The sequence below is a fragment of the Sorex araneus genome, chromosome X (assembly GCF_027595985.1).
Source record: "Sorex araneus isolate mSorAra2 chromosome X, mSorAra2.pri, whole genome shotgun sequence".
Classification (NCBI taxonomy): Eukaryota; Metazoa; Chordata; class Mammalia; order Eulipotyphla; family Soricidae; genus Sorex; species Sorex araneus.
The window spans coordinates 162,106,404-162,124,519 of record NC_073313.1 but is presented as its reverse complement, the minus strand read 5'-3'; the positions used below and the strand labels follow the sequence as shown (position 1 = coordinate 162,124,519).

At 56.5% G+C, this 18,116-nt stretch overlaps 1 protein-coding gene across 1 annotated transcript; it reads right to left on the bottom strand.

Annotated features, from left to right (window-relative positions):
- Positions 1-3,152: 3,152 nt before the first annotated feature.
- Positions 3,153-17,323, bottom strand: SLC19A2 (solute carrier family 19 member 2). The gene is made up of 6 exons (XM_004613846.2): positions 17,104-17,323; positions 12,095-12,697; positions 9,963-10,185; positions 9,055-9,247; positions 7,385-7,526; positions 3,153-4,975 (listed from the first exon to the last, which is right to left on the bottom strand). The coding sequence occupies exons 1-6, from the start codon at positions 17,296-17,298 to the stop codon at positions 4,847-4,849; spliced, it is 1,485 nt and encodes a 494-aa protein (XP_004613903.1). The 5' UTR covers positions 17,299-17,323; the 3' UTR covers positions 3,153-4,846.
- Between the last annotated feature and the right edge of the window lie 793 nt (positions 17,324-18,116).

Sequence of the window (18,116 nt, the reverse complement as noted above, 5' to 3'; positions counted from 1 at the left end):
AATTGTCGTCAGGTATTTGGTATAATTTCTGTTAACCTTATCACTCGTGTAAGCTTCTTAACAGACTCGGGACTTTCCCCACAGCTGTCTCCAAACCATCAATTAAAAATAAGCCATGCGGGGATGGAGCAATAGCACAGTGGGGAGGGTGTTTGCCTTGCATGCAGCTGACCCAGGTTCGATCCCCAGCATCCCATAGGGTCCCCGAGCACCGCCAGGAGTAATTCCTGAGTGCAGAGCCAGGAGGAACCCCTGTGCATTGCCGGGTGTGACCCAAAAAGCAATAAATAAATAAATAAATAAATAAATAAATAAATAAATAAATAAATAAATAAAGCTATGCATGGGGCTGGAGATAGGACAGTGGGGAGGGCGCTTGCCTTGGGTTCGATCCCCGGCATCCCATAGGGTCCCCCAAGCACCGCCAGGAGTCAGCCCTGGACTTTGCCTGTTGCGGCCCCCAAACCAAAAGAATAGTAAAAAATTAATTTGCACTCACATGTGCACATTGGGGTGTGTATGAGAGAGAGAGAGAGAGAGAGAGAGAGAGAGAGAGAGAGAGAGAGAGAGAGAGAGAGAGAGAGAGAGAGAGAGAGAGAGAGAGAGAGAGAGAGAGAGAGAGAGAGAGAGAGAGAGAGAGAGAGAGAGAGAGAGAGAGAGAGAGAGAGAGATATTAAAACTTTCTGGTGTTGGGGCTGGAGCGATAGCACAGTGGGTAGGGGTTTGCCTTGCACGCAACTGACCCGGGTTCGATTCCCAGCATCCCATAATGGTTCCCCGAGCACTGCCAGGAGTAATTCCTGAGTGCAGAGCCAAGAGTAATCCCTGAATAATGCTGGGTGTGACGCAAAAACAAAACAAAACAAAACAAAACAAAACAAAAACAACCTTCTGGTGGTTTGCACTTTTGATTGTAACAGTCAAAGACAAGTTTCCTTGTGAGCTGGTCAGTTACAGATTGTAAATAGAGAGATAGAGAGGCAGAGGGTGGGACTCATTTCTCAGCCCCCTGTTTTGCATCTTCAATACTATCCCTACTAACTAAAGCTTGGGGCGCCCCCTTTCACCAGTATTCCTGCAAAGAGGGATCCTTACCATTAGCACCCCCCAATCAAAGAAGCTGTCCTTCGACCCTACACTTGTCAGACGTAAGCGATTCAAGGGAGAGAGTCCTATAGAAGTCAACAAACAGTTGATGTTTCTCATGCGAAAACAAAACTTGGAAAAAATTGGCCAGGGGACCGCAGGTCATTGAAAGGCATTTTAATCTCAATGTTCACCGGACTTGATATTTTTTTTTTTGGGGGGGGGGAGTCCATTTTAATGGGCATTTAAGCTATTTGTACCGGTTGGTGGCTATAGAACCTCATTCACATCATTTTCACATGGCGTTTGGGTGTTTCTTACAACAAAATACCATAGAGGCAGGCTGGGGCGGGGGAGTTGGGGGGTGACGGCAGGAAACCTGGGGACACTGGTGCTGGGAAATGTGCCCTGGTGGAGGGACAGGTGTTGAAACCCAGTACGACCAAAACCCAACACATGCACAGCTTTGGAAGGGTTGATCTTGCGGTGATTCAATAAAAACAATTAAAAAACAAAAATAACCCCAAAAAAGGAAAAAAAAAAAAAAAGAGGGTTTGCAGCCAGGATGGCATGGAGATTCAGGGCCGGTGCCAACAGCACTAAAAGGAACCACAGGATTAACTTCAGGGGGTGGCAGGAGAAATGCCAAGTACCCTTTGAAATGTGCCAATGGAATAGGGTTGGGAACGGGCTCATTTTCACATGAAAAATGACAGTTTTGGTGCCTTGACGGAGGGGAATATACGATTCTCAAAGGCTCAGCTGGCTCATCGGGCCCTTGGCCATCAGAATTGATTTGGGGGGTGGGAGTGAAAGGCCTCAATTTTTCAAAGCAAGGTGGGAACTGCATCTGACGTCGGTTGGACTTCACTTTTGAGAGTCAGTTACCACCGGAAGGAATACTGATCTTCTCGACAACTCCGAGGGAGACGGGTGTTACAAGGAGCCATGAGAGTGTTGATGAAACATCAGGGAGATGAGATGGAGAGCGGGAAAAGATGGGGGAGATTAAGAAGTAAACGAGGAGGTCACAGGTGAAAATCAGAAAGTGGAAGAAGGAACAGGTTGATGGCAGGAAAATCTGGGAAGTTCAAATTGGGGGGGAGGGGTGAATCTGGGGGTCTGTCCCAGGAGACCAAGAGACAGAGATACCGTCCGAAGCTCTGCCCAAAGCAAAAAGATACATTTAAAAGAATTCTGATTCCAAAGGGAAAATATACTGCAAAATATTTATTTGGTAAAAATAATTTTGTCATCTATACAGAACTGAATAAAAAGTACGACACATGATTTTTGCTTCTCTGCAATATTGCATCCAGTACAACTTGCAACCTGGGGCGCGTGCTCGAGAAAAACGGTCTTATCACAGAGACAGAAAACTGAAGTGAGACATAACGAAGTCACACCGGGTACCCGTGGGTACCATGGGCTCGGAATTCAATTCCAGGGGAATAGTGCTTTGGTAATGTTAATAATAACTTGTTCTATAATTCATGTTCGGTTTTTTTTTTTTTTTTTTTTGCTTTTTGGGTCACACCCGGCGATGCACAGGGGTCACTCCTGGCTCATGCACTCAGGAATTACTCCTGGCGGTGCTCGGGGGACCATATGGGATGCTGGGATTCAAACCCAGGTCGGCCGCGTGCAAGGCAAACGCCCTACCCGCTGTGCTATCACTCTAGCCCCCTATAATTCATTTTCTTTCTGAAGCTAGAACCCCCTGGCAAGTTGTTCTACTCGTTGCTGACTGAACATTCGCAGGTGGCAAAAACAAACAAAACACAAGAAAATGACCAAAAGTGTAGGCTGCGATCACATCTCACCTCACTTCCTCCTTCTCAGCCCTAGCTAGAGTTCATTTTCTAGTTAACCAGAGAGGAAGGGGAAGGGAGAAGGAGCGATTCTTGCTCTTCATTCTCTTCAGTGGAATATGTTGATTTTGCGGTTTGACACGCTTCATGAAGTTTGGCCTTCTAGAAAAGTCTGCACCCTCACTGAGGGCTGTCACCTTCTGCGTTCAGGACAAGGTAATATAGTTCGCTTTAAAATGCTCTTCACGGGGGGGGGGGGCTGGAGCGATAGCACAGCGGGGAGGGCGTTTGCCTTGCACGCGGCCGACCCGGGTTCAATTCCCAGCATCCCATAGGGTCCCCTGAGCACCGCCAGGGGTAATTCCTGAGTGCAGAGCCAGGAGGAACCCCTGTGCATCGCTGGGTGTGACCCAAAAAGCAAAAAAAAACCAAAACAAAATAAAATGCTCTTCACGGATGGGGGTTTGATCATCATTATATGACTGAGACTTAAACCTGAAAGCTTTGTAACTTTTTTCACGGTGATTCAATAAAATAAAAATTTAAAAAAATGCTTTTCACACCTCACGCATATCAGCAGCCACTGGGTAGACTACATTTAGAATTAAATGTATATAAAGGAATATTCCATCCCCCCAAGTAACTTAGAAATGGAATCATGAGCAATTCTTATTTTAAGGGAATATTCAAGAGGACCCACCTTTCGAAACAAAGGTGGATTTCCTGTTACAAAAGGCAGGAATCGAATCTACCCTAGCCCCCGTCCCATTGAAATCATTCAAAAGAGGCTCAGTTTTATGACACCTGGGAGCAGTCCAATTCCTGGTGATACTGTTGGCGTCCAAGGTCAAAGAATAGCAAAGTTCCCCATGGGGATGAATGTGTTTGAAGAAAAAACAAACAAACAAAAAAATCTTCCCCATTTCGTGTGGGAAAAGGGGCTCACTGTTCACCACGTGGCATTAACTAGTCCTTGGTAATGAAGAATAAAAGACAAACTGACCTTGGGGCCAGGGCTGGGAGGGTGTTTGCCCTACATGTGGCTAAACCCGGGCTCGATCCCCGGCATCCCATAGGGTCCCCAGAGCACCACCAGGAGTGATCCCTGAGTGCAGAGCCAGGAGTCAGCCCTGAGCATGGCCGAGTATGACCCGAATAGACCAAAAAAAAAAAAAACCACAAAAAAAACGAAAAACAAAAAACGAAAAAACAACCGACTTCAAGTGTTTTGGTGCGGTCACTTTACTTGGATTACCGGCAGGCTTCAAAACTGGCCTGATTTTCGAAGTGAATGGGCTTCTCTGGGAAGCAAAATGCAAACATGTCCTAAAGAAAAGTGACAGTGCTGCCTCGTAGGAATGAGACCATATATACAACGATTAAAAAAATAATAATAACTTAAGATGAGACACACACACACACACACACACACACACACACACACACACTCTCTGCTCTGAGGTCGGGACGACAAATCAGAACAAAGACAGCCGGGGCACACAGTGCCTGGCCCCATGGACCCAGGAGAGCACTGGGGAAGAAGAGCAAAAGGGAAGGGAAGAGCTGGGGACCCACTCCTGGCCAGACCCCCAGCGCTGTGCGGCCCCTCTGCCCGCAGACCCGCCCAGGGTCCGGCCAAGACCCCCGGCTCCACAGCTGGGCCGACTCCTGGTGACCCAGTTTGGAAACTTAGGTTGACTTTTGAAATCACCAGGGGGGACGGGGTGGAACGTCATCCTTCGGTGAGCACTGCAAAGGGAGTCCAGGAGATCAGCGTGGCAGGATCCTCCGAGGAGCACGAAGCCCAGGAACTGAGAGGTGACTTGGAAGTCACGCGGCCGGGAAGCCACGGAACGTGTCCGTCAACGTGTCCATCGACACCTTCCGCAAACGGAGCAACAGCAGCAGTGCGGAGCCGAGGCTGCTGGCGGGAGATCCCTCACCGTCCCTTAGGGGGGCGCCACTGGGGAACTTGGCTCGGGCCCCTCCCGCTGCCGGTACTTCTTCATAATGCTGATGGCACCGCTGGCCAGGAAGACCACGGCGATGAGGGCGAAATACCCCGCGTAGATCAGGAACTGAAGGGGACGTCGAGATTGGGAGATTACCGACCAGAAGGTATACGATGTCTTTGCTTACGTGCATTCACGATATATAGGCTTACCGCATTTACCCTACACATGCGTACTTGCATTTGCATACACATGTTTTGCATAATAAAATTTGCATAAACAGGTCCAGCTCTGGGGCCTAAAATATACTTTAGTTTGCATTAACTTTAGTTTGTACTTAGGTCTCATTCTGTATAACTTCCCCTGTCATTCATTAAAAAAAAAAAATTCTTGGGGCCAGAGCAATAGCACAGCGGGGAGGGCTGTGCATTTGCCTGGCATGCGGTCGACCCGGGTTCGATTCCCAGCATCCCATAGGGTCCCCAAGCACAGCCAGGCGTAATTCCTGAGTGCAAATCCAGGAGTAACCCTTGAGCATCGCTGGGTGTGACCCAAAAAGAAAAAAAATTCTTGCAGATATGCAATATGTGATTTGCAGATATACTTTGGAGTCTATATGCAATAGTATATGTATATATATATATATATATATATACACACATATATACATACAACTTGCAGATATGCAAGTTGTTTGAGGACATCCGTGTGGGATGGGGAACGACCTTTGGGCAAAATGTCTCTTCAATTTCGGAGGCCACGAAACCTCCCAAACCCATGAGGCTCCCTAAGAGACAAAAAAAGGGGGGGGTACGCTGACAAGTGACAGATCCTGGCTGAGCTGAGGGATTCTCTCTGTGGCCAGCAGGGGGCAGCACACAGCCAGGCGGTCAGGCGTGGCCGGTTCCAGGGATTTCCTTGCCCAGAAAACCGGTTTTTCCTGCAGTGGCCTAGTTTGTCAACATCACCGGTGAAAAACAACTTGCTAAAAACCCTACAAGCTGTTTCGAGGGATGCCATCGTCCAGGGGTTCCCCAAAGCACTGGACGAACGCTTTCCAAAAAGATATATATCTTCGGGGCTGGAGCGATAGTATAGCAGGGAGGGCGTTTGCCTTCTACGTGGCCGACCCGGGTTCGATTCCCAGCATCCCATAGGGTCCCCTGAGCACTGCCAGGAGTGACTGTTGAGTGCATGAGTCAGGAATAACCCCTGAGCATGCTGAGTGTGACCCAAAAAGCAAAAAAAAAAAAAAAAATTCCTTGGCAACCTGCTAGAAATCTGCCTTCTTAAAGGGGCCCCGGCTAGTGCTCAAAGCTACTGCAAGCTCCTGGTGGGGGTGAAAGGGGTGAGGTGGGAGGGGGGGAGGAATCACCCATGCTGGGCAAGTCATTGAGCCTTTCATCTCTGGACACAACCTCACTGGCATCCCATAGGGTCCCCTCGAGCACCATATGGTCATCAGCTCTTATTGATGGGAAAGGTAGACAGGGGAAGTTAGGACTCCTCTAATTCTATCTTTTTGTTTGTTTGTTTGTTTGTTTCTGGGTCTCACCCTGGGATGCTCAGGGCTGACTCCTGGCTCATGCACTCAGGAATCACTCCTGGTGGTGCTCGGGGGACCCTATAGGATGTTGGGAATCGAACCCAGGTTGGCTGCATGCAAGGCAAACGCCCTCCCTGCTGTGCTATCACTCCAGCCCCTCTAATTCTATTTTTGATAGATACAACTTGGGACTCATGCACATTAGGGGGCCGGAACGACAGCACAGCGGGGAGGGCATTTGCCTTGCATGTGGCCGACCTGGGTTCAACCCCGGCACCCTATAGGATCCTCCAAGCACTGCCAGGAGTGATTCCTGAGTGCAGAGCCAGGAGTCAGCCCTGAGCATCCCCAAGTGTGCAGCCCCCCCCCCAACACACACACAGAGTCACTGTCACGGTCATCCCGTTGCTCATCGATTTGCTCGAGCGGGCACCAGTCACGTCTCCATGGTGAGACTTGTTGTGACTGTGTTTGGCATCTCGAATATGTCACGGGGAGCTTGCCAGGCTCTGCCGTGCGGGCGGGATCCTCTCGGTAGCTTGCTGGGCTCTCCGAGAGGGATGGAGGAATCGAACCCGGGTCGGCTGTGTGAAAGGCGAACGCCCAACCGCTGTGCTATTGCTCCCCCTCCCCCCCACAAAAAAAAAACCCACAAGAAAAAGAAAACACTTGGGGCTAGAGTGATAGCACAGCGGGGAGGGCGTTTGCCTTGCACGCGGCCAACCCGGGTTTGAATCCCAGCATCCCATATGTTCCCCTGAGCACCGCCAGGAGTAATTCCTGAGTGCAGAGCCAGGAGTGACCCCTGTGCATCGCCGGGTGTGACCCAAAAAGAAAAAAAAAAGAAAAAGAAAACACTCGGTGGGAGAGGAACTGCAGGCAGGAGGGAACTCGGGCGACTTAAGGGTTTCCACGGTCCAGTGCAGTTTCCTCAAGCCCTGTGGATGGAGCCACGGGCTCCCGGGCACCCGCGCCCCGCGGCCTCTCACCTGCGTGGAGATGTCCAAGCCCAGGCCGCTGGCGTCCACCACGATGACCGTCAGCAGCGTCTGCAGCGCCAGCGCGATGAAGGTGTTGACGCCAAACACCAGGGCGTAGCGCTCCATGCTCAGGTTGGCCGCGATCTGAAACCTGGGGGCAGGGAGAGGGGGGGCGTGAGCCCTGTCAATCAAACACGCAGAAAAACCGCCCCCGCCCTTCTGCTGCCTTCCAACCCCGGAGGGGTGTGGGTCGCAGGCAAACATTTGGAAGACAGGCAACAAGGACCAAGCAGAGAAGCTCTAAGGTTACCATGCTTCCGCCGAGGGCTGCTTTGCACTGAAGAAAAATTAAAAAAAAAAAAAAGAAAGAAATTTCATGGGCCAGGGTGATAGTAGAGTACGTTGGGCATTTGTACGTGGCTGACCCGGGTTCGATCCCCGGCATCCCGTAGGGTCCCCCGAGCACCGCCAGGAGTGATTCCTGAGCATTGCTGGATGTGGCCCCCAAATCAAAAGGAAACGGGGGGGGCGGGGCTGGAGGGATAGGACAGTGGCTAGAGTTTTTGCCTTGCACGCAGCTGACCCAGGTTCAATCCCTGACATCCCACGGGGGTCCCCTGAGCACCGCCAGGAGTGATTCCTGAGCGCAGAGCCAGGAGGAAGCCCTGAGCATCACTGAGTGGGATGCAAAAAGCAACCCCTGTCCCCCCCCAAAAAAAAAAAAAGAAAAGAAAAGAAAAGACAAAAAAAGAGAAAATTTCAGTTTGTGGGGCTGGAGAGATTGTACAGCAGGGAGGGAGCTGGTCTTCTCTTGCACTCAGGTAACTTGGGTTCGATCCCCGGCATCCCACATGGTTTCCGAGCAGAGCCAGGAGCGACCCCTGAGCATTGCCAGGTGTGGCCCCCAAACGAAAAAAAAATTATTTTTTGTTCGTAAAGAAATGTCGGGGTCAGAGAGCTAGTACAGCGGAGGGAATTGCCTTGCCCGACGCGGGTTTGATCATGATGGTCCCTGGGGAACCGCCAGGAGTGATGCCCTGAGCACAGAGCCAGGAATCAGCCCTGAACACTGCCAGGTCCGGTCCAAAAGCCCCCCCCCCCAAATAACTAAATAAATATATGAATAAGTCGGGGCTGGAGAGCTAGCACAGGGGTTTAAGGTGCTTGCCTTGCATGCTTATCACCCATTTGAGCTCCAAAATTGTATAAAGCCCTCTGAGCACTGAGCCAGGAGTCATCCCTGAGCACCGAGCCAGGAGTCAGCCCTAAGCGCAGAGCCGGGAGTGACTCCTGAGCACAGAGTCACGAGTGAGCCCTGAACACAGAGCCGGGAGTGAGCCCTGAGCACAGAGCCAGGAGTCAGCCCTGAGCACAGAGCCAGGAGTGAGCTCTGAGCACAGAGCTGAGAGAGTGAGCCCTGAGCACAGAGCCAGGAGTGAGCCCTGAGCACAGAGCCGGGAGTCAGCCCTGAGCACAGAGCCAGGAGTGAGCCCTGAGCACAGAGCTGGGAGTCAGCCCTGAGCACAGAGCCAGGCGTCAGCCCTGAGTGTAGTGGGGTGTGGTCCCCAAACAAAGAAACAACTCCCCTCACCCCCCAAAAAAAAAATACCAGCAAAACAAAACCAAAAAAAAAAAAACAAGAATCGAGCAAGTCTGACCTGGCCCGTGTCGGTACCTACGTTGCTATGGTGATGAGCAGCATGTAGATGATGCGGAAGACCACGTAGGACGTGTAGCACACCCAGATGTTGTTGGCCGTGTCCATGACGTACACGGCGGCGGCGATCAGCAGCGAGAACAGGGACAGCGCCACCTCCCCCCAGGTGGACCAGGAGATCTTGATGTAGCCCACGGCAAACACGGCGACGGCCCCTGGAGGGGAGAGAAGGGGGGAGGGGTGACTCTCGGGCTCGGTCCACTGACCTCTCAGCTGCATCCTTAAAAGGCTCCCGCGGGCCGGAACGACAGCACAGCGGGGAGGGCGTGGGCCTGGCACGCGGCTGACCCGGGTTCGATCCCTGGCATCCCATAGGGTCCCCCTGGCATCCCATAGGGTTCCCCGAGCACCGCCAGAGTGATTCCTGAGTGCAGAGCCAGGAGTCAGCCCTGAGCATCGCCGGGTGTGACCCAAAAAGCAAAAAATAAGGAAATAAATAAACAAACAAACAAATAAATAAAAATAAAAGGCTCCAATCGGGCACTGGGATGAGCCGGAAAAGGACACGGGGGTGGAGGGGGCATCGCTGCTGTTTTTCTTTTTTTTTTCCTTTTTGGGTCACACCCGGCGATGCACAGGGGTTACTCCTGGCTCATGCACTCAGGGGTTACTCCTGGCAGTGCTCGGGGGGACTATATGGGATGCTGGGAATCGAACCCGGGTCAGCTGTTTTGCCAGGCCAACGCCCTCTCCGCTGTGCTATCGCTCCGGCCCCTCGTTTCTCGTTTGCTGTCTTGGGCCCCCCTGCCCGGCGATGCTCAGGGCTTGCTCCTGGCTCAGTGCTCAGAGAGCACTCCTGCTGGTGGGGCTCAGGAACCTCCCCCCAACCCACCCCGATGGGGTGTTTGGGGACGAACGGGCGCTGCTTACCCAGCAGCGTGGACACGGCCTCCACCCCGCCGTTGTAGATGGCCGCGTGGCGGGACGGCACCACCTGCTCCCACAGGCCCTGTGTGTAGTTGACCACCTGGAAGTAGCCGCAGGTGGACAGCGCCCACCACACGGACCAGCAGAGCAGCGGGCGCGAGGAGTAGCAGACGAGGAAGTCGTCCCACAGCACCTTCAGCGCCCGCAGCCGCGCGGGGCCAGCCTCCTGGGCAGCGACGGGAAGAGACATCGGAGGGCGGGAAGAGACATCGGACGGCGGGAAGAGACATCAGACGGCGGGAAGAGACATCAGACGGCGGGAAGGGGACGGGCCCCGACCCCACGCTGCTGAGGGTGTGGGAGGAAACATCACCTCCGAGCACCAGCGAGGGAGCACTCTGGCGCTCCGAACAGGAGGGACGGGCTGGGGGGTGGGCGCAAGAGACAGCAGGTATCGTGGGCATCATCGAAAATAAAAGGCTCCAGGGGGCTGGAGCAATAGCACAGCGGGGAGGGTGTTGGCCTGGCACGAGGCCGACCCGGGTTCGATTCCCAGCATCCCCTAGGGCCCCCACGAGCACCGCCAGGAGTAATTCCTGAGTGCAGAGCCAGGAGTCAGCCCTGAGCATCGCCAGGTGTGGCCCAAAAAGCAAAAATAAATAAATAAATAAATAAATAAATAAATAAATAAAAGTGGACAGGGGCTGGAGCATTAGGACATCGGGGAGGGCGCTGGCCTGGCGCACTGCCAACCCGGGTTCGATCTCCAGCATCCCACAGGGTCCCCCTGAGCACCTCCAGGAGTGATTCCTGAGTGCAGACCCTGAGCATTACTGGGAGGTGTGGCCTCCAAAGCAAAATGAATAAAAGTTCAATAAAAAAAATTAAAATAAAAAAAGTGAAAGTGTCCAGGGGCCCAAGTGAGGGGCTGGAGAGTTAGGGCAGAGGAGAGGGCGCTTGCTTTGCATGGGGCTGACCCGGGTTCGATCCCCGGCACACCCCATTGGGTCCCCCGAGCACCACCAGGAGTGATCCCTGAGCACAAAGCCAGGAGTGATCCCTGAGCACCGCTGGGTGTAGCCCCCAAACCAAAACGTGAGAAAATAAATGCAATAGTCAAAGTAAGTGAGCGGGGGTGGGAGAGACAGGCCAGCGGAGATGGTGGCTGCCTCACGTGGCGGCTGGCCAGGGTCCATCCCTGGCGTGGGCACCTGTGGGGTGCCAGAGGTGACCCTCAACACGGGGCCAGTCTGACGTGGGAGCTACCCCCGCTGGCGTGAGACGGACTCGCCGTCCCCAACATGCACCTTATGTCAGGTCAAGGGGGAAAGCCTGATGTCCCTGTCGCCAGAGGTGGCATCTTCCTAGGGATGCCACGCATGTGTGAAGCGTGTGCCATGTCCCATGTGCCACATCCCATATGCCATGTCACATGCCACACATGTGCCATGTCCCACATGCCACATCGCATGCCACACATGTGCCATGTCCCACATGTCACATCACATGCCACATCACATGCCACACACGTGCCATGCCCCATGTGCCACATGCCATGCTTGCGCCACATGCATGCCACATCTCACATGCCATGCATATGCCACATCCCATGTGCCACATGCCATGCTTGCCACACATGTGCCATGTCCCACATGTCACATCGCATGCCACACATGTGCCATGCCCCATGTGCCACATCCTATGCTTATGCCACATGCATGCCACGTCTCACATGCCACACATGTGCCACATCCCATATGCCATGTCACATGCCACACATGTGTCACGCCCCATGTGCCACATCCCATGCTTGCACCACATGCATGCCACGTCTCACATGCCACACATGTATCATGTCCCACATGCCACATTGCATGCCACACATGTGCCACGCTTCATGTGCCATATCCCATGCTTGTGCCACATCTCACATGCCACACATGTGCCACATCCCATATGCCACGTCACATGCCACACATGAGCCATGCCCCATGTGCTACATCCCATGCTTGTGCCACATGCATGCCACGTCTCACATGCCACGCATGTGCCACGCCCCATGTGCCACGCATGTGCCACACCCCCCAGGTCCTCCCCAGAGCAAGTGCCACGAGGGCCACTTCGGCGGGACTCACCGGCTCTCGCAGCGGGGCCTCTTCGAGGTTCAGCGGGATCTTGGACTCGATGTCCTCCCAGCCGGGCAGGTGGTGTCCGGTGGCCGGGTCCGGGACGAGGCCCCCGTTCTGGACCTTGATGCCGTGCGGGCCCTGGCCGGGGGCGGGGCCGTGGTGGAAGAAGAGGCTCTTCTGCGGCATGGGCAGGAACCAGGCCACGGCGAAGGCCACGGAGACGCAGGTGAGGGAGATGACGTGCAGGCTGAACAGGGACCAGCCGGCCACGGAGACCAGGACCTGCCCGAGCACGGAGCCCACGGTGAAGCCCACCAGCGTGGCGCTGCGGCAGTAGCTGGTGACGCGCTGGTACACGCGCGGGTCGACCACGCTGTAGATGTAGGAGTAGTAGGCCACCTCCGCGGCCGTGGCCATGCCGTAGGAGAACTCCAGGAACTGCACGGCCAGCAGCCCCTGCGCGTACAGCAGCAGGAACCAGGTGACGATGAGGCTCAGGCCCTGCAGCAGCACCACGGGCTTGTAGCGCAGGTAGTCGGTGGCCAGGAACACCGGGAAGAGCAGCACCAGGTACGAGTACGTCCACACCGGGTAGATCTCGTTGAACACCTGCGGACGGGGCCCGTGAGTGCCCGCCCACCTCTGCGGCCGTTTGCTGCTGGCCCCGCCTACGTCACCTGGGTCTGGGGCCGGGACACACGCGCCCTGAGAAGGGGGGAGGCGGGGAGAGATGACAGCGGGGAAGGCAGGCCCTGAGCAGCTGGCGGTGAGAGCGGGTGACTGTGTGGCCGCGTGTGGCTGTGTGCGATTATGAGATTGTGCGACCTTGGGTGACTGAGTGTGACTCTGTGACCATGTGTGACCATGTGTGACTGTGTGACCATGGGTGGCTGAGTATGACTGTGTGACCATGTGTGACCGTGACTGTGTGACCTTGGGTGACTGAGTATAACTCTGTGACCATGTGTGACCATGTGTGACTGTGTTACCGTGTGTGACTGTGACTTTGCGACCTTGGGTGACTGAATATGATTGTGTGACCATGTGTGACCATGTGTGACTGTGTTACTGTGACTGTGAGACCATGGGTGACTGAGTATGACTGTGTGACCATGTGTGACCATGTGTGACTGTGTGACCATGGGTAACTGAGTGTGACTCTGACCATGTGTACCATGTGTTACCGTGTGTGACTGTGTGACCATATGTGAATGTGTGACTGTGTGTGGTTGTGTATGACTGTGTGATTATGTGGCTATGGCTGCATGACTACGTGTGACTGTGTGACCATGTGTGACTGTGTGGCTGTGTGACTCTGGCTGTGTGGCTGTGTGACAGTGTGTGATTGTGTGACTATGTGTATATAAATGTGTGACTGTGTGATGGTGTGTGACGATGTGTGACTGTGTGACTATGTGTATGTAAATGTGAGACTGTGTGTGGCTGTGTGACCATGTGTAACTATGTGTAACTGTGTAAATGTGTGTCTGTGAATGACTATGTGTGACCATGTGTGACTGTGTGACCATGTGTGACAGTGTGTGACTGTGTGACCATGAGTGATTGTGTGACTTTGTGACTCTGGCTGTGTCCCTGTGTGCCTGTGAATGACTCTGTGTGACTGCGTGTGACTGAGGCTTTGTGGTTATACGTGACTGTGTGACAGTGACTCTGGCTGAGTGACGGTGTCTGTGAATGACTATGTGTGACTGAGGCTTCGTGACTGCCTGTGACTCTGTATGACTGTGTGCCTGTGTGTGTCCATGCATGTGACTCAGCCTGTGCAGCTGTGAGTGTGTGTGACTGTGTGCCTGTGTGTGTCCGTCGTGTGACTCAGGCTGTGCAGCCGTGTGTGTGACTGTGTGCCTGTGTGTGTCCATGCGTGTGACTCAGGCTGTGCAGCTGTGAGTGTGTGTGACTGTGTGCCTGTGTGTGTCCGTCGTGTGACTCAGGCTGTGCAACTGTGTGTGTGACTGTGTGCCTGTGTGTGTCCATGCGTGTGACTCAGCCTGTGCAGCTGTGAGTGTGTGTGACTGTGTGCCTGTGTGTCCGTGCATGTGACTCAGCCTGTGCAGCTGTGAGTGTGTGTGACCGTGTGAGCGTGTCTGACGTCCCCCAGGTGACCTGGTTCTCGAACCCGTGCCCACAGGCTCGTCTTTTGACTTCGTTTTCCCTGTTCATCAAGTTTGTGTCCGGAGGACTCATCAAGTTTGTGTCCGGAGGACTCAGCACAGAGCGGTTTCAAACTCTCGGGTCTTAGGGCTGGGGCGAGAGTCCAGCACTGGGGGGGGGGGGTTTGCTGAGCACAGAGCCAGCAGGAATCCCGGGCACCCGGGGTGGCCCCCAAACCCAAACCCAACCAAACTGACAGGTTTAAAGCCCGCCAACAGGTTAACACTAGCCCCGATTTGGCCTGATCGAAGAGGAAAAATTCTCAGGAAGAGTTGGAAGAGAAAATGCTCCCCTCCCCCTTCCCCCTCTCCCCCCCTCCTCCCCCCCACCTCTGAAGGAGGGTCAAGAGGAAAAACAGCGTCACCTCGAACTCACACGGGCCATTTGTCTAATTTGTCTAACTGTCCCAAGGGGCCGGGCCTGGGGCTGGTTTGCCGGGTTCTGGCGGGTCGGGTTTTCCTGCTGTCTGCAGGGGGAGGTCCTGCCCCCCCTCCCCGCCCTCCCCCCCAGAACCAGCCAGAATCCCGGGGCTTTCTCTCCCTGCCCCCTCCCTCCCCCAGTCGCAAGAACCCGAGCGCCCGCTGTGTTCATTCATTACACAATCCGCAAGCAGGCGCCTGCCTGCCCCAGCCGGCCGGCTGTCCCCCACGTCCCCTGGACACAGCTCACCGTGGAAAACTTTCTGATCGCCTGGGCCTGTGGTCACTGCCCCAGCCAGGAGGCACGTGACCAAAGGGATCAGCTTTCAAATATCAACAGGAGGGGGAAGGTGAAGGGAAAACACACACACACACACACACACACACACACACACACACACACACACACACACACACACACACACACACACACACACACACACACACACACACACACACACACACACACCCCTTTTTCAACACCACCACCACCTGCTTCTCAGGCAGATAAGCCGAGACAAGCACGTGGAGATGTCAGGGTGCATGTGACTTTGCTTAGGACCCGCCAGACGCCAGCACTCTTGTTTCTGCTGGTGGAGGGGTGGGGGTGAGGGTCGCCCCCCCGGGGGAGGGGCCTTAGACGCACCCTCCCCCCTGTTGACCAGACTCCCCTCTGCTGGGGGAAAGCAGGCTGACCCCCCAAGCTCGCGCTCTCTCCTTTGGCTCACACTGGCAGTGCTCAGGGCTGACTCCTGGCTCAGTGCTCGGGAGCCCGGATGGGGTGCTGGGGATCGCATCCCTGCAGTCCTATCACACTGGCCCCCTGGGGCCACTCTCTCTACTGACCACCACTGCTGGGCCTGACATGTCAGAACGGGCCCTGCCTGCCGTGGCCACGGGGACACGGGGGGCGAGTTGTACACAGGCTCTGGCCAGAGCAGGGCCGGGCAGAGGCGGCCTGGGGCCAGCCGGGCAAACGCCCTTGACCGCCAAGGATCAATGATACAGTCTCGGGTCAGCCCTACCGGGCCCTGCGTGGCCACCGCAGTCTTCCCCGCGGACAGAGCTGAGGGGGCGGGGCCTGGCACGCAGGAGACCCCGGTTTCGAGCCCCTGCACACAGTCGGGGGCTGGCCACGGCCTTCCACCCTCACACCGGGCAGGCCACGAGCAAGACGCCCGGATGGACTCTGTTCCCGGAGCTTTCAAAGTCCTCCCCTGGCGAGGAGGAGCTGGCTGCGGTGGGGCAGTGCGGGGACCGTCCACCCGCCCGCCTCTCAGCCCAGGGGTGGGGGGGGCAAAGAGAGGGTAAGGGGCCGGCCCGGACAGACCCCCCCAGCCTCGCCCAAACAGCACCCAGGCCCAGTGCCGGGTCCCTGGCTCCTGCCTGGGAAACACGCTGATGCCACATAGACGGGGAAAGGGGGGTCCCCTCCATCCCCCAAAGGGGCGCCCCCCAGAGGGTCTGGGGAGAGAGGACGCCGGACACCTGCCCTGCCCCGCCCCGCCCCTCCTCCCCCACACCCCGGCACAGTGGCCAAACTGTTGACTACATCCAAAGTACAGCTCCGGCCGTGTCTACCTGGCTCGCCCCCAAATATCGCTGTCCCCTCCCGCGTCTCCCCCACCCCCACCCCCACCCCCACACCATGAACCCCCAGCCCTGGGCCCCAGGCAGGAACGGGCGCGACCCGAGCCCTCTGCAGAAGATGCTCCCCACGCCAGCCCCCACCCCCCTCTCGGGAACTGTCACCCCCCCAACCCCCCCACCCCACTGGACAGGAGCGTCCACTCCGTGGCCAGCACGGGGCTCTGTGTCTGTTGAACGTCTGGGCTCCCCTTCTGCCCCGGGGGAACCCCAACAGGCATGTGGGCACCCGAGGAACACCAACAGCTCTGGGGCAACCTCAAGGCACCCCAACTGCCCTGGGGGGGACCCCGAGGAGCCTCAACAGCCCTGGGGCGGGACCCCAAGGCACCCCAACTGCCCTGGGGCAACCTCAAGGAGCCCCAACTGCCCTGGGGGGGATCCCGAGGAGCCTCAACTGCCCTGGGGGGGGACTCTGAGGAACCCCAACTGCCCTGGGGTGACCCCAAGGAGCCCCAACTGCCCTGGGGCAACCTCAAGGAGCCCCAACTGCCCTGGGGGGATCCCGAGGAGCCTCAACAGCCCTGGGGGGGCCCTGAGGAACCCCAACAGCCCTGGGGCAACCCCAAGGCACCCCAACTGCCCTGGGGGACCCCAGCAGCTCCCAGTGCCCCCTCAGTGCTCCCAGCAGCTCCCAGAAACTCTCAGCACCCCCAGCAGCTCCCAGCAGTCCCCAGCACCCCCCAGCAAATCCCAGTAGCCCCCAGCACCCCCCAACAGCCCCCAGCACCTTCCAGCAGCTCCCAGCGGCCCCCAGCCCGCCCCCAGCCCACCGACCTCGCGCTCCGTGAGGTTCTTGTCGGGGCCCAGCAGGTAGGGCGTGAGGAAGGGCTCGGACGGCCGCAGGCTGGCGCAGAAGCCGTAGGCGCACAGCAGCGCCGTGGGCAGCGCCCAGCACTCGCGGGGCACCCGCGCCGAGCGCAGGAGCATGCTGGCCGCCGCGCGCCGGGACCCCGGGCCAGGCACCTCCATCCGGGGCGCAGGGCGGGGACCCGGCCCGGCCCCTTCCCTCCTCCCCCTCCGCCGCCGCCTCCTCCTCCTCCTCCTCCCGCCCAGTCCCGGGCAGCAGCGTCACGTGCTGCGTGAGGCTCCACCCCCTCTCCCCGCCCCCGAGATAAAAGCCAATCACAGCCGGCCCCGAGGGCTGCGCGCCTCTCTCATTGGTCGCTGGCCCGCGCCAGGTGGAGGGGGCGTGGCCAGCCGGGTGGTGACGCGCCGGGGGCCTGGGAGCGCCCGGGATGGGGCAGGTGAGCCGCCGTGGCGGTCAGCGGTGCTCCCGGGACATCTCCCCGCCTGCCTCGCGGTCCTTCCCCCTCTCTCGTGCCGGACCCCGCTCTGGGGACGGCCCCTCGGGTGAAGAGCAAGGCCCTGGCCGGCTGCAGGAGCTAAGAAAGTGGAAGGCAAAGAGTGTGAGCGAGCACTTTGCACGGGAGGCGAGGGGCAAGGGGCTGTGCCAGGTCTGCAAGCCGGGAGTAGTCACGGCTGTGTTTGCACGGAGGGGGGGATCCTGAGCTGGCAGGGCGACGGAGAAGCAGGCATCCCTTCGTTCCCAGGCACCCGGGAGGGAGACCTTGGCATAGTTTTCAAGGGCAACGCCTGGCACCGATCCCCGGCGCCTGCTTTCAGCGCAGTGAGCCTGTTCCTGCCCGGCGCCAAGCCTGATTCCCAGTCCCTGTTCCTGCCCCGCGCCAAGCCTGATTCCCAGTCCCTGCACTCCTCAACGAGACGCAGCGTTCAAAGCCGTTTCCCCGGAGTGGCCTTTGCAGCAAAAAATCAGATCCGGCCAAAAG